Source organism: Mchenga conophoros, linkage group LG22 (genome assembly GCF_057382185.1).
Source record: "Mchenga conophoros isolate Kocher_MC1m ecotype Shallow Benthic linkage group LG22, M_conophoros_male_GT1.1, whole genome shotgun sequence".
NCBI lineage: Eukaryota > Metazoa > Chordata > Actinopteri > Cichliformes > Cichlidae > Mchenga > Mchenga conophoros.
The window spans coordinates 5,808,532-5,825,153 of NC_140546.1; the positions used below are offsets into that span (position 1 = coordinate 5,808,532).

The window sequence follows — 16,622 nt, forward strand, 5'->3', positions numbered from 1 at the left end:
CATGAAACAGTGAGGTGAGCTGAAGTCTCATTTGGAACAAGTGTAAATGTTGAAACTGAAAACTCACCTGACCAAGTATTCAAATAGTCAGGTTCAATCCAAGAAGCACAATAACCAAAGAACAAAGAACACCAAAAAAAAACAATTTTCTGCTGAAGAAAAAAATATATAACAAATGTAATTGATGCACCAGATTATTGTAAAAAGACAAAGGCAAAGGCATTTACTTCTGCGAGTCAAGCAAATTGGGTTTTGGGCAATGAAGAAACACAAAGGGAATGTGAATCGGTCTAATGAACAATGGGGAAAACACAGAAGGAAAAGCTCATATTGTTTAGACAAAATGTAAGACGGGCAACTCTGAAGCCTGGAACAAGGATGTGCTTTTATTTTTTAATGAACAACCTAGTAGGCATCTGTGCTTATTATGTGTGCATTGTTTTCCCAGTGCCAGGGCCATAAATTAAAAACAGCTTACCTACAGCAAGTTCAAAAAAAGAAAAAATACATTGAAAGTTCCCAAAAAAGGCCCTAAAAACAATAACCCAATAAGCCTACTTTTAAAACACTGTGCTAATTTCTACAATGTCTAACAATGTCTAACAACACTGTGTATTTACTAATGTGGTGTTATTTTTTGTCTGTATTTTAGAGAGATGTTGGTTAAAGGGAAGATGGAGCCAGTGTTTTGAGGGCTTGTCACATAATTGGTCAGACGATGAGGAGAGAACAAAATAACATTAGAGCCACCATTACTCCAGGCAGAACCATTAACAAACCCTTGGTATAATTATGCAGTAAATTTGACCCTCCTCTTTAAAATCCCCTAAGCACCCTTTACCAAACTCATTCTCAGCTTGCCCTCTCATTGGTTATTCCATGTCACTAAATTATTCCGACTGCCGCGGACACGAGTCATGTAACTTTAACTCGACTCTCGGGGACACACTTCATGTATGTTTAAGAAGAGAGTCAGAACATGACAGGTCAGTGCTGACAGCGAGAGAGAGAGACGCCACAGAGGAGGACAGAGGGTAGAGGAGAAGGACAGATATCATGACCTGAGGCCATATCAGTCTACTTGTTATTCAAAAGCAAATTTCAAATTTCAAAGCAGACATTTTGCACTAACACTCAAAATTATGCAGGTAAGAAGCGAAGAAGGTAACAACACACAGAGAAAAGCAACCACAGGCTCAGAAGAGCAGAAAGTTGAAGAGAGTTAAAGGCTGAAATGCTGGAGATCCTTTTACTCTCCTCTCATGCTTTTACAGCAGCCCTGTTAGGTATGGCAGATTTCATGGGCTGAATGCAAGCTCAGACCCACACTGTTGGTGCTGTCCTAAGGAAATATAAAAAAACTTCTCAGTAAAGGTAGACATGGCATCCATCCATCAATTTTTCAAACTGCTTATCCAATTCAAGCTCGCAGGAGGGATGGAGCTTATCCCGGCTGTCGTAGGACGTAAGGCAAGGAACATCCTGGACAGGTTGGCAGTCTTTCACAGGGCTACGGTAGACACTGAATGTCTGAGCACAAAGACACCTCTAAATATTAATGTACTTCTACTATCCCAAAAATATTAGCGTAAGCTCCACAGTATGGTTTGGAAAGAAGTCACACAGTGTTTTAGAGATTCCTGGGATAAAAACAGTACACGTCTGTTGAATTTGTTTTAAGGCGTTGAATTTTCTGTTCTGTTAGATGCCAATACGGCATAGAGTGTGCACTGGAACTGGTGCATTGAGCTACTGGCTTGGGCAATACTGGATGCCTAGATACCATCATTCATAATTCATGCTCTGATTTTTTTTTTATTTCACTCACTGGTTAAGTTTAAATACAAAAAACGTGCTTTGTTGGGTTTACGAGAATCACCATACAATCACCGCCCTGTACAAAAGTTAAGACACCAGCAGCTCTGACAAACTGGTATAATCAGGTAAAAGATCGCACTGCAGTGTGGTGAGGTATGGCCATCTGAATAGGGCGTAAAATGGAGGAAAAACAGGATTATTAGTCTACGCTCAGTTACTTGTCCATGAAAAGGCAAATGGTAATTGCTTGTCTGTGACCCCAACCTCCAGTTACTTTGTGTCTCACCACAGAAAGCCCACACTACCTGCTGTTGTAGTTTATGAGGGAAAAGATTGTCTTATTAAATTGTAACTGGCATGTTTCCTTAACAGATGCTGGGATTGTTCCAAATTCAGATAATTTAAACTCTTTTTTTGTTCCCAACAAACAGTCTTGTTTTTGATAAAAGAGAAGGAGAACTATACAACCTTTGCAGCCATCTATGAACTTTGTTATATTACCAGCTCATAGTAAAAGCATACAGACCTGTTACAGGCAAGGCAGAGACAGTTTAGATAAGCCAGTGAGTCAGAAATAATACTGAAGCTCCTACATAAAGAGGAAAATGAGTTAGAACCCAAGGAAACCAGTAACAGGTGGCCCGCAGCATCGGCAAGAGGAAAAACTAAACAAAGCAGATTAATGGCTGAAGAAAAAGGGGAAAATACAAACACTTGTACATGTAATGAATTTAAAGCAATAGTTCAGAGCCAAAACACAATTTAAAAATGGCTAAAACAAGACAGCTGAAGGAAATACCTGTTAAAAATGAATAAAAAGAAAAACAATTGATATCCAGAGTCCATCCTTCCACAAGAGCACTCAGAGAGCGCAACTACCCCCTAGGGGCAAAGGCTATGCTAGAGCATTGATGTTTTATGATGTTTACATTACAACGTGCTGATGTCAGCCTGTTTTTTTATTACAATACGATGACATCGACGTTTGTTATAGATCATTTATGCTAATGTTAGCATTGGTAGTATAGGAATCCCCAATGAAGGCATCAGTATTGTTTTCATAGATCATTTGTGCTAAAGTCAGTGTTGGTGATACTGAAATTTACTGTTTTTGTGTCATTGTGAAGTCATATAGTAGTGTATATAAAAAAACTGTTATAACGAGATTAAAGAAAGACAGAAAGTGCTCGTGTCTAGGGATGGGTACCGGTATCCGGTGCCATTCTGACATAAACTGTAGTAAACAGACCGAAAAGCAGCGCACATTTCGGTGCTTTATTTCAGTGCTTTTGTTTTTTTCCTGAGATGTGATACACTTTGAATTCTAGCCAATCATTTTACGTTTCCGAGGATAGTAGGCGGGCCCAGGTACGTACGTTCTTTTAGAGCAGAGCTACAGATTAAAAATGCCCAAGGCGAAGCGGTCAAAGTCTGGCTGTACTTCACAGCAAAAGATGCAAACTCAGCAGCCTGCAACAAGTGCTTTAAGCTGATACTGTGATACTGTCAAAGGAGGTAACACCTCAAATCCGATGAAACACCTGGCAACGCATAGCGTTTTTTTAAAAACCAAGAAATGCGCCGTATCTGATAGCTTGCTGCGAGACCTCACACCGAGCACATCTACTGCGGGTGTGGTGCCTGTTATCGGACCCGGAGTTAGCAACATCCCCCAAAAACCCGAAGAGGAGAGTCCTGGCCCCTAGCCCTGCCAGTGTAGCAGAAATGATGACGGATGATGATGCAGCAGCAGCCGTTCTTCTCTGCGTGAGTAGCTTAATGTTGTTCCTGTGTAATTTACGTTGAGTAAGCTAACCACGTTATTACATTAATGCATGTAAGGTGAACTAGCAAACACCGTCGTAGTTAAATGCGGCTGTCTTCCTGTTTGATGGCAGATGCTCCCTTCACCCTGGCCAGAAAGGCTAAAATGACCAAAGAAAAAGTGGGAAACAGCTAAACATGAGAGGTTTTTGGACAAAGTTTGTGTTCTCCATTCTTTAAGCACCGGTTCGAGCACCGTTTAAGCACCGGCACCGTTTCAAAAGTACCGGTTTGGTGCTGGTATCGGATAAAACCTAAACGATACCCATCCCTACTCGTGTCCCCAAGTGACTCATATGTTGCTTTAAAGTTTGTTGATGATTCAATGGAAATTAAACTTTTTTCTAATTTGTGTGACCCTGACCTTTGACCTTGAAGCATTACAGCTTCTAGAAGCGATTTCAGCCAATTAAGCTTCAACCATATGGGTAAAGATACTCAAATAGACCATTTTAATAAGTAAAGTTGAGATTTTAATATGTATTCATGCAGGGTGTAATTTTGCAACACTGTGACATTATATGGCAAAAATTAAAACAGCACCATCTGTCGATGGATGGATGGATGGATGGATGTGTGGATGGATGGATGGAGTCACACTGAGCTCTCCATGCCTTTTCTATAATATGATATTTTACTCTGTGTTTTAATGTAATTTTTTCCAAGGTCAACTTTGATCTTAGGCACTAACATTGAAGATCAAACTTGAATCCTTGGCAAACCTAGGTACGCATATCCCCCAAGGCCTCTAGTGTATCCTTGTCAAGTTTGAACACAGTCCATAAAAACTGTTGATATGTTTTTACTGATTTTCACATCCTGACTTTGACCTGATTTTCACCAAAATTCAACAAACTCAAGCTGTTATTGTTTTTTACCATTACACAAAATCTGATCATGATATCTTAAAAACTGTGGATGAAAGACTGCAAACTAACAGACAAACCAACAATATGGACTTCATGCTAAGGATGACTTCGTCTTACTACCAGGCACTAGTCAACCAAACAGAGAGCTGGGCTATAACACCAGGATCTGATTGCAACAGAAAGAAAACTCCCTAAACATGGTTCAAGAGTTCCATTTTCCACATACCTGCAACCAGAATGAGAAACAACACCAAGAGAAACTGAACAATGGATTTCAGGTGTTCCTTAAAATCAAGCTCTGAATGGAGAGCTAAAGGAAGAATCAAGGTTAATGCTGTGTTCAAAAGCACTACTCGGGCGAGGAACATATTTCTGAGAATTCCCCAGCACAGGACCAAAATAGTCCACTTTAGATGAATTTGCACTAAGGCAAATACACCATGTTATTTGATGTCTGATGTCTAGAAGAGTTCAAGGTTGCATGTTCATGTTTAAACAGTTTTAAGTGATATTTATTTGGGTTTAAACGGGTCCACCTTTTGTCAGGTGTATTCTTGTCTAGTTCTGACTCTAATCTCCCAGTAACCTTCAGATTGAAGCATTTTTAGTGACAATTTCAGATTTATTGATACTGACTGATACTGTTGAGATATGTGTTAACCTATCAATATAAAGGAAAGAAATATATATAGAGAGAGAGGGAACTACAAGCGCTGAGAAAGTGCAACAGGAAAGAAAACCAGCAGAGAGGAAAAGGTGGAAAGGTGTCTCACCCAATAATTAAAAACAAAGAAAGTGAATATATGTGTGAGCCAGGAGAGCGAACGAGAGGGAGCCCTTGCCAAAATTGAGACCAGGAAACTCGACAGATGGGAAGGTGACAAGTCGACATCTTGATGAGCAACAAGAGAAGGTGTGAAAAGGAGGGAAGGAAAGGCAGGGAATGGCAGATGAGAAAAGTCCCGATATTTCTCCATTACAGTTCCTGTCTTTCATTGCAATTGTTTTTTATTGAGAGGCATAAAGGTTGCAAAATCATGTGATAGCAAAAGCAATAAAGTCACATTTTACCAGTTTGATCAGATTAAATGTGTGTAGATTTCATCCTCAACATAAACTGTGCAAACAAGTCCCATCTCACATCACTAATTAGGATTTTATTTGACAGTAACTTTGGCCTCCAGCTCCCAGAGATCTCATCTGATTACATTTCCTGTTTCAGTTGAGTCACTGTGAGTCACTGGTACATCTGACAGCAACCTACATGTTTGTCACCTATATTTTTAGATTTATTTACACTGTTTACACTTCATAAATGCCACTGTTAGCTATTGGCACTGTAGGTTTAAGTGTTAAATGAATATATACTGTAGTTTTGAAAAGGACAGTGAAATGCTTTAGTTAATGTAATCAGAAGCTCACCTGCTGTGTGATGGCATGATCAAAAAATAACTAAGAAGATTTAAAGGACAAAGTGATGCAGTTTCTGAAATCTTGCAGAAGTCAGGGGGAGAGTTTAGACAGGTTTTCCGGTTATCCTGAAAGATTGTGGTTAATCAAGCTCACGTGGAGTGGTTATTAAAGAGTGAGATGGACAGCGAGCATGTGGCATGACACTCCTCCGCTCCAGATGAGCAGTCAGTCCCCCTGAGGGTTTGAGGTGACTGGATAAGCTTCAGTCTGACTCTTCCTCCTCCACTGTCTCCCTTTACTCCCACCACTTTTGGCATCATCTTCTTCCTGCTCTCCTGTTTGTATTTCACGTTGCCTTATTTCTTCCTCATGCTCTTTTTTCCAGCTTCCTCCCCTGCTTTAAGTTTTCCCTTTCTCAGCCTTTTTTTAATCTACAACTTTTTTCCTATTTTGACCTTCCTCTTCGGCTTCATCTCATTAGGTTTTTGCATTAAGCTTTATCATTTGAGTGAGAAACAATACGCTATATTGCAATTAACGGCAGCTACTTATAACACAGTACCCATTTTCTTCCATCCCTTCTGCCTTCTTGCCTGCATGTTATGGCCTACATTCTGCTTGTCTGTGTTTCTATATTTAAGCTAATGCTTTGATTTAGTGAAAATTACAACACGCAATTTGAAAAACACAAATAGAACTGTCAAACGGAAAAGATGTGCTCCTTTACGGTGATTTTTCTTATTAGACAGAACACATCCTGGCTGTCCTATTCTGGTCCTCCCGACTCACTGTCTCCCTTCTGTCCGATCCTCCTCTAGACACCCCCCCCTCAGTCCACACTTGTGCATTTTACTTATTCAGTTACAATGCACTGCATGTCTCAGCTGTCTGAAGGCATTAAATCCTTTTTAAGCCAATCCTTCCTACTTTCCCTGCATGTCAGATGAATGAAGTGTCTTTAATCGCCATGCTCAGAATGACTGGCTTTTACCCGGATTCACCTGGGTGAGTTTTTAAAAAGCCAGGAGTTAGTGTTTCTTTCAGTCCTGCTAAAGTAGCTTTTTCCCCCTCATTAGTCTGGTAAAAGGATTCTGATTATTGGAAAAGGTGAAGTGACAGTTTTAAGTTTAGGCCTTTATAAAGTGAGGTTTAGGCTAATTCATTGGTATTAAGTTGCTGAGCAGGTGGCGATGTACTGCTTCGGGTACAAGTAAGACAAGGGACAGAGCTCGACTATCATCACAGATTGAGTTGAGGATTCTCTAAGGGCATGTCTGAGCAAGTCATTTGAAAATGTACAACTGTAAAATAGCTGATATGTGCTATCCACCCTTGTAATGAATGTTTTAAGTAAAAGTACCCAAAGGAAAATAGCCCATGTGAGGATTATGATATATTAGTATTACCCATGCATTAATATAAAAGCAGCATTTAGCTTTTGTAATTGATGAAAATACAGTATACCTGCTGTGTATCAGGTTTGGTCTGTACAAAAACCAAAAAACCCACCAAGACTGCAATTCTGCTTCATCCAACCAATAAGCAAACTCTCTAAATTAGAAAAATAATGAAAATGAAATGCTCCAAATCCCCAAATATACAGTATACGGTTATTGCAAAAGGAATTTTTGTGCAATAATACTTCTATATAGTCTCAACCTAAGATCTCCAAGTAATTCATTCAGTACTAATGTATGCTGTTATGGCCACCTGCTTAACCCTCTCGAGGCAGGTGTTGCCGATTTGCAACAGTTAAAAACTAACAACCTGATTACCCCACATACATATTTTATGAGGTTTTTTTACTCAGAAGTACCACTGCAGGACTTGGTTGTGCATTAGCAAAAAAAAGTTTAATTTGAGCCTGAGAGGGTTAATATTGTGCTCTGGCCCATTGACTCCACAAGGTCCCCAAAGGTGTGCTGCGATATCTGCCACCAAGATGTTAGTAACAGATCCTTTGAGTACCGTAAGTTGCGAAGTGGGGGCTTCATGGATTAAAACTGTTTGTCCAGCACATTCCACAGATGCTTAATTGGATTGAGATTTAGGGAATTTGTGAGCCAAGACAACACCTCAAACTCACTGTTGCGCTCTTCAATCCATTTGTGAACCATTTACATTCTGTGGCAGTGCGCATTATCCTGCTGCAAGGCCACAACCATCAGGGAACACCATGAGAGGGTATATACGGTCTGCAACAATGCTTAGGAAGGTACTACGTGTCAAAGTAACATAACGTGGAAGGCAGGACCCAAGGTTTCCCAGCAGTACACTGCCTCTGCCAACTTGAGCTCTTCCCATAGTGCATCCTAGTGTCAAGTGTTCCCCAGGTAGGCGACGCACATGCGCAGCTATCCACATTGCTCCGTGGTCCAGGTCTGAAGTTCATTGTTGTTGCAGCCATCGTTGGTGCTTTTAACAGTGGACAATGGTGAGCGTGGGCACCCTGACTGTTCTGCAGCTTTGCAGCCCCATATACAAAAAATTCCAATGCGCTGTGTACTCTGACACCTTTTCTATCAGAATTAGCATCACATTTTTCAGCTTTTGGAGCTAAAGTGGCTCATGTGTGGGACTGGATAGGCCAGCCTTTTCTCCCCACGTGCATCAGTGAGCCCATTGGTGGTTCACCACTGTTCCTTCCTTGGACCAGATTCTTCCTTTTGCCAGATATTGATTACTTAATACCAGGAACACCCCAAAAGAGCTGCAGTTTTGGAGATCCTCTGACCCAGTTTTCTAGCCGTTACAATTTTTCTCTCATCAAACTCTTAAAGCTTAAATCTCTGCACTTACCAATTTCAGTGTTATTTACTTCATTTGTCAGTACTCATAAGGTTACGTTTGATCAGTGTATATCTGGTTAAATAGCTCAGTGCGTCTGACTGATAAAAATAGTAGATTGAAAAGAAGCCTCTATCATTTGAAGATTTGAAACTTAAGTAAACAAAGATTGCAACTTCATACTTCAGTAAAGCATTTAAACCACTGTAACTGTCACTTACAGTACTGTTTACAGCACTAAGTACGGTAATGTTTAAGCGCTGCACTGTTTGTAAATTGATTAACAAACCCATAGCCTGCAGGTGCATTTTCTCAGTACTGTATCTTTAAAACAGACACAGCAGTAGAAGACTGTACAATGGTCAGGCACTATAACAACAGCTGCTGAGGCTGAGCAAAGAGAGGGGGCAGAAGATGCTTGCATCACTTTACTTCACCTCCTTTTGACACACCTTGAGGGCTTAGGGACTCACAGTAGACTAGAAAACTCCCATCAGCCAAATATTCTAACCCAAAATGTGTTGAGTGTTTTTATTCTTTATTATTCGAAATAGCAACAACTGCAGACAACACATTCATCATCACGCTTAATACTGATGTAGATAAACATCGGCCGGTGGTGGAGACCAAACCCACCTACGGCTAAACACTGAGAACACCAAGGACATGGTTATCAAGTTCAAAAAGTTCTCTCACCCCCGATTGAAGACCAATATGAAGTGTAGATATATTGAATCGGTGGAACATCTTATAATATAAATACTTTGAATTGGTCATTGATAATAATTTGATGCCAATCTGGAGGCAGTTGTCAAGAATCGCTATCAATGCCTGTAATTATTGAGTAAGTTGCACATATTTAATGTAGGTAGAGAAATGATGACTCTATTGCTCGGTTTGGAAATGTTAGAACCAAAGATAGCACAACAGGCAGCAAAGTAACAGGCCTCCCACAGAATCCACTACCTGCAATATATGAGCTGCAGGTAGAAAGACCCGAGCGACTGAGGAGAGTCACAGAGCCAGACCCACCCAGCTGCTTCCTTCAGGCTGCAGATACAGAACACCATGAGTAAGTGTAATAAGACCAAAAAGACTTTGTTCCCCATCCACTTGTTAAATCAGTTTATGTTAAATCTGAACCCTACCGTCATGTGTTTTTTATAACTGCAGGACTATGTCTTATGATTTAGTATTGTTTTTATTTTTGTAAAATATATATATATGGACGATTTCTTGAGACCTTTCTGTAAAACTAATTTCCTAGTCGGGACAATAAATCAGTGAATAAATGAATGGAAACAATCTATACTAGATTGTTTTCTTGGCATTTCACACATGACTTGTTCTCCCCATCGTGCTGTTAAAGTTACTCATCACACTTTCTGTTTAATTGCATCTGCTTTGTCAGTATCTTCTCAAATTTTAACATTTTAATAGATTAAGAAATAAAAATAACAATAAAAACATTGTTAAACGGGGCATCAGGCTGAACAATTGTGTAACTTCCCACTGTTAGTAGGGAATGCTGCACTCCAGCCAAACACTAGCTCAGCAGGACCCTGGCTGGCCCTCCATGCTCCATGTGATCTAAAGAAAACTGGTTTGCAATCCTCAGAGGTAGCTTTTTCCAAAAATTGCATCCTTTGTCAAAATTATCAGAAGAAAAAAAAAAACTAAAAATGTAGAAATTCTTGGCTGTTGATGCAATTTTTTCTCAGGAATGTGTGAAGTAAATGATGTAAGATGTGCACTTTGGAATCATCATCCTGTTGAGAAGCAACAATTTACCCACAAACATGTCTCGACTTGATCATTTTGGATGTTGCCAGAAGTGATGAGTGAAGGGTGCACCTGATTGCATGCATATACAGGAGTAATCACAAAGTACCCACAAGCTCATAGATGCCTTTCCTTATCTTCCAGTTTGCCTTGACAGGGATGTTACTTTTTTTGCAACAGGCAGGGTCGACCCGCGTTGAAAGACTGCACAGGGTTAACATTTCAGACAGTCTTTCATAGAGTCTTTGGTATCAAGTAAACTGAATCTTTTGGCTTGTAGCGTTAACAGAAATGTCACAAACCACTTTACCAGGAAAGTCCACTTTGCTGTCATTTATCTGAATGCTCTGTATGGACCCCTAATGGATTACACCAATGTAGTGCAACGACTGTCCAGATAAAACTCTTAAAGTCAAATTCATGCAGGTGGTTTGACAATAAAATGGCATTTTTTTACCCATTTTTTTTACTTTTGGAATCCTTTGTAGCTGAATAAATTCAAGTTGCTGAAAAACAAATCTTTTGACATTGTTAATACTCTTTATCACAAATGCGCATCTTTGAATAAAAGCTAAAGTCTTGCTTGTCACGGCATGTTTTGAAATGTAGTTTATTTCAACTTTTTATAAGTTTTGTATTCCAGTGAGTTTACAGCACTGACTGAATGTCATTGTTATGGCTCGATCTGTTGTGCTGTACGTGTTCGCATTCTGCACTGCTGCTGTTGTTTGCAATCTGATGGCTGGAAGCTGCAAAATGATTTCCAAGCAGACAGCCAAATCACCATCATCTCATCGTCGTTATCGCTGCCTTTGTCTGCTGTCATCTACATCTTCAATTTACTCTCTCTCTCTTCCCTCATCCATCCGTCCTCTCGACTCTCTTCCAGCTCTGCCTGCCAAACTTCCATCTCACACGTTCCCTTTCTTTCAGTCCCCTCCTTTTCTTCTTTCTCCACATCCTGATATTTGTGTGGCAAAGTCTGTCTACACAAGCAGCTGGTTGTTCACTTTTTTGGATGAACACAGCTCTGTAGCAATAGTTGTGTATTATGTGTTTTACTCACTTGTCAGTAACAAAGAGTAGAAAGACTGACTAATGGAGATTGTTATGAAGCAAAACGGCTCAAAAACATCCTTTTTCCCCACCTGATTTTTCATAGGATGAGAGTTGGCTGAATGCAGCAGCCACACAGAAGAAATTTATGCATGGAGTGGGAATCTGGCATACCGTTTTCCCAGTGGGCTGACACACTTTTGGGCCAATGGGCTGGCTTTAAGGGCCCCTGTGCAGCTGTCGTACAAATGCTGACAGCAGCCCATTCGATCATTTTCATTACCGACACTGGATTGCCCAATCAAATCTCTTAATGCAATTAGCCCCTCCCCTACCTTGGCTGTGCAGATCCATTAATAAGCCCAAAGCTAAGGGTTCCTTCTGTATAAAAACATAGATAGCATGAATTTATTTCATGGTTTAAATCCTGAACCATGAATGACAAGTTGAGCTTTCAAGATTTCCAGTGGGCTTTTCATATATTACTATTAATTCACAATTAAGTGTTCCCAAGTTGTTTGCATGTGAATAAGGCCACACAGCAGCTAAAAACAGGTTACGTTTTATTTCGCAGTGCCACTTCAGTCAGAGCAGAGATATTTTTGGAAAGGTGTATATCTCCCCGGGGGGGGGAAAACTCTTCATGTGTTACAGGTGTCGTTCATGCAGCTGTAGCGAGGACTATCACTGCCACTCGATGAGAGTCCCATGAGCCTCTGCGCCCGTCAGCGTGACAGACAGCCCTGCTGCTGATGGAGAGCAAGATTCTGAAGGGCATGAAATGTTTTGCCGAGTTTAAAATGAACCTGCTCACTTCATTAAAGAGTGCAGGCAGGCAACCTGTGGTAACCATCAATCTGCAGTTGATCTGCTCGTCTGTGCAGGCAAGATTTCCCTGATATTGTCATCAATCTGTCATATACGTACAAACTACAACTGCTTTTTCTTTCTTGTGGTTAAGTATTGTAATTTAGACTTATTGTTGAGTCTCTCCTTAAACCTGCCTCGTGTTTCACTGGGTTAATGTGGCAGAATTGTTTTGTTTTGTTCACTTGTCAGTTCATTTTCTTGCTCAAGGAGCACAAGGCTTACAAAGCTCTGTGCTACCACCTGGATTGATGATAACTCGTATGGGCAGTTACAAATATAAAAAAAAAAACAGAATGTGGGAGTAAAGTGGTGGGGTTAATACCCCCCTTGACACCTGTACCTGCAAACTCAGAAGTGTCAAAACTGTCATTCCTCCAGTGACCACTAGTGGCTGGGTGCAAAGGTTGTTTCCTGTAAATGTCCATGAAAAAATGCCCAACTTCACAGGACAAATAAACAGCTTAGCTATTTTGAGTTGTTGAACTGGAGCCTATCCAGTGTTTCTGTGTTTCTTTTAAAACATTATCTGACAAATATGACTTCCTGTGCAGTTAACAGTATAAGTATTGCTACCAAGATGCCTTCACTGAGCTATTTCTGCTCAGTGCATCTGCAGTAAGCCAACAAGTATTAATTGATGACTTAATAATGCACCCATTAAAGTCATCACTGGGGACAAAACCCAAGATGCCTGATGCCATGATGCTAATTCAAAGCTTAAAAATGGTAGCCACAAACAAACCCATTCTCAAAGTGTCAGAGTCACAAATTCCATTGTTACCATCATTTTGATCTCAAACACCTGTAAATGTTTGTAACTGCATCTTTTGCAGTTTTACAGCGTTGAGAAAAAAAAATATAATAAAAATTTTTTTTTTTACAAACTATCCAAAAATGAACTTTGGAGTATTTAATACCAGCAACACATTTTGCTGTGACAGAGGCACGAGATATGAGAAACAGCTGGTGATGAAGACACAGCCACAACTCATTTAGTATTCTCGCTCAATACTTACACAATATTAATACATTGTTTTTGTACTTATGACTACACCAACTGCTTTCCATGCATATATTTCACTCGTCTTGATTAGCATGCAATTTAAATGCACTCTGGGGACTTTGGCTTTGCAGACAGCATACCAACACCATCCATCCACCCATTCATCCATCCACAAACAATACTAGATCCAAGTGTACAACAGTATATAAACCTTGAGGGGAAATGTTCAAAATCTGTTTAAAAACCAATAGCCGACGGAACAAATGACTTTCTTTTGGCATTATAAAGATGGAACCATCTGGAACTCCACGTTGTAAAAGATGGTAAGGGTCAAAATGATGGTCTGTGCCCTTGAAAGAACACTATACAGATGGAGAAGGTCTTTAAGTGTTACAGTTAATAGCAGTTAATTTGTGAATGCAATACAGCTGCACACAATTAACAAGCATACAGTAGCAGTAGTTACCAGACAGTTTCTGTAGCTCTGACACAGCTGAGAGTAAAACCCAACTCCACCACACAGTTCCCAGAGGGAACTGTGCCAAAGAGCAGGAGCAGTCAAACAAGCTTGTAGTTAAAAGTTGGACTTCTGCTATTTTATTTCTTTGCTTCACATATTTAAAGTCTCCCTGATTGTGAAGGGCAAACTGTCCTAAATGCAAATGGTAAATTTGGTTATAACCAGTTTGTCAACTCATCCATTGCACCTAATGTCAGTATATTCACAGTCAAACTAGAAATGCAGCCATTTGTGTGACACAGGGTACAATACTACACCTCACTCTCCTCACAAAATATACCAAACAGACATCAATATGGCAGTCTGTGTAAGCTGAAAACATTCCTCCTCCTCCATCGGACATGTAAGTATTACTGCTGCCCTGCATCTGCTGCCTGACATCAATCAGCGTCCACCATCACACTCAAATGTTATTTGTAACATATCTGCGTGTGATAAACCAAACTCTCTATAACTACCAAACTAACTATACTCTGCTGCTGTAATGAACCATTTCAAATGGAAGTCATCTGACTGAACTTAACGAACTTGAGTCTGAGTCAAGACTTTCCACTAAACACTGGAGAAAATATATTAGGTTTTAATCTGCATATAAACAGACTTTTAAAAGCATCTGAAAAGGTTTTCAGTATTTTAATATCATTATTAGCTGGTGTTTTAAGCACCAAGCAGTAGTTTCAACATCAGCAGTGCACAACTCAAAATACTCCCCACAAATCTATCAATTGTTTTCTTACATTAGTGAAGCTCTCACATATTTAAGTTTTGTCTTGAAACAAACAGCCCGTTTTTAAATAAACAACTGCATCAATTCAGTCATACAGAATAAAGGAGCACTAATGGACTAAGACTGAGAACGATGTTGCACAGTTGCTAAATCAGTCAACTATTTGCACGTTCCTTCATTATGCAATTTAATGGTCAATGCAAAGCAAAAACAATGTTTGCTTGACAGCATGATTGCAATGCACTCCAATCAGTCACTAAACTAAAAGACCTAATAGGTCAGCCTTTGACTCTTTGGGGCATGGGTAAATGATCCATGGGGGTGTCTTGTGATTTTTGGCACTGTGACAGTGTCAGCAAGTCCTGTGGGTCGTGTGGGCTGCGGTCTGGGGCCTCTGTGGATTGGTCTTATTTTGGCGGGTCCTGATCGGTTTTGGGTTCTGGGTAGTTTGGACGCCGTCTAAATGCCTTGGGTTCTTCGTGCTGTTCCCTGAGCTATTTCTCAGTGGCTCTGGTAGTGTGACAGTGCACATTGTCGTGCTGGGGGAGGCTGCTGGCACCAGTGTCAGTGAGTGGTCTTTGGAATGAGTGTCCTTGAGCTCTAACAGACAATTAGACAGATCTTATGTGTCAAAGTAGTATGAATGCCAGGGCCAAAGATTTCCCAGCAGCATATTGCATTGTAATGAGATGATCAATATTATTCACTTCACTTGTCAGTGTTTTTAATGTTGTGGCTGATTTGCGAAGTAAATCTTTAGCATTAACAAATGCAGAATGAAACCAGCAGTGAAAACATGGATTTTCTATGTGGAGTTTATCCATCTGTAAAATGTTGCTATAAAAACAAAGCAGCTGTTTTCAGGCCAGAATGACTCAGCTCTCTGGGTTTGCTTTGAATGAGGACATTTGATTAAAACTGTTGGCAACTATTTGCCTTTCCATGCCGTTGCACTGTTTGCTTGTTCACTCTGATGCCAGTCACATTAGATTCTCACATACAGCAAACTTCAAAGTCACCCTCTGTCCCTCGCGCTTCCTGCCACTTACTTGATTCTGTCTGGCACTCGATGGGTCTGGTTGCCGTCGCTCTGACAGTTGCCAGCGTACTGCGCTCGGCTGGTGGCTCCCTGGTCCCTCCGCAGAGCCATTGCCCCATGGGTGAGGACAGAAACACCTTTGGCAATACGCCTGTAGGATTACAAAGAGAACAACATGAGACCGAGAGACTAGATTCGTTTTAAAGGTCTTTTTTTTTTACCTGATGGGGTCCCAGGAAATGCACAGATACTGGAGAGGACAGAGATTTAAGCTTGAAAAACTACTCAAATGCATATGACAACCTGAAATAATGAATGTGAATTCACAAAATAGATGACTCCTCCACTAGGTAAGCTGGAATGTGTACAGTTTTTTTCAGTATTGTGGGAAACAGTTGTGCTGATTTGACCATTTAATATTCAGTTCAGGTTGTCTCTAGATGATTAGCCTCCCTGATGACCCATTGTAATCCCACTGGACTAATATAACTAAGTAGATTTATTTGATTATTTTATTTACTTTATTTACTTATTTGCTTTCTCCACCCTATATTGTGTACAAATATTACTCATACCAGAAAAGATTTCGTTTCTTAGTCTTTTGCAGATTAATTGAATTACATTAGATCAAGCTACCAGGGCAAAAGAGATTATTCCATGACATATTTATCAGGTAGACATGAGAAAATATACACCTTCCAAAATAATAAAGAACTCTTTTTTTTTTAAATTTCAACTTCTAGAATCCTTTTGCACATGTTCAAGCAAGAGGTGCTGGTTTTTTTCTTATTTAAATACACTGAAATAGAAAAAAAATATAAGCCTGTTTGATGGTCTCAGAAAACTATCACAACTATCACACTCAGTTCACTCATCATATGAAGGGAATTTTCATCCTTGGCAAAGGAATGTAG

At 40.0% G+C, this 16,622-nt stretch overlaps 1 protein-coding gene across 1 annotated transcript in view; it reads right to left on the reverse strand.

The window, feature by feature from the left end:
• grin2da (glutamate receptor, ionotropic, N-methyl D-aspartate 2D, a) overlaps nt 1-16,622 on the reverse strand; it is a 261,238-nt gene that overhangs the window by 113,352 nt on the left and 131,264 nt on the right. Inside the window, exon 6 of the mRNA XM_085263506.1 lies at nt 15,719-15,859. Within this exon, the coding sequence (XP_085119632.1) occupies nt 15,719-15,859 (141 nt within the window). The remainder of the gene's footprint in view (nt 1-15,718; nt 15,860-16,622) is intronic.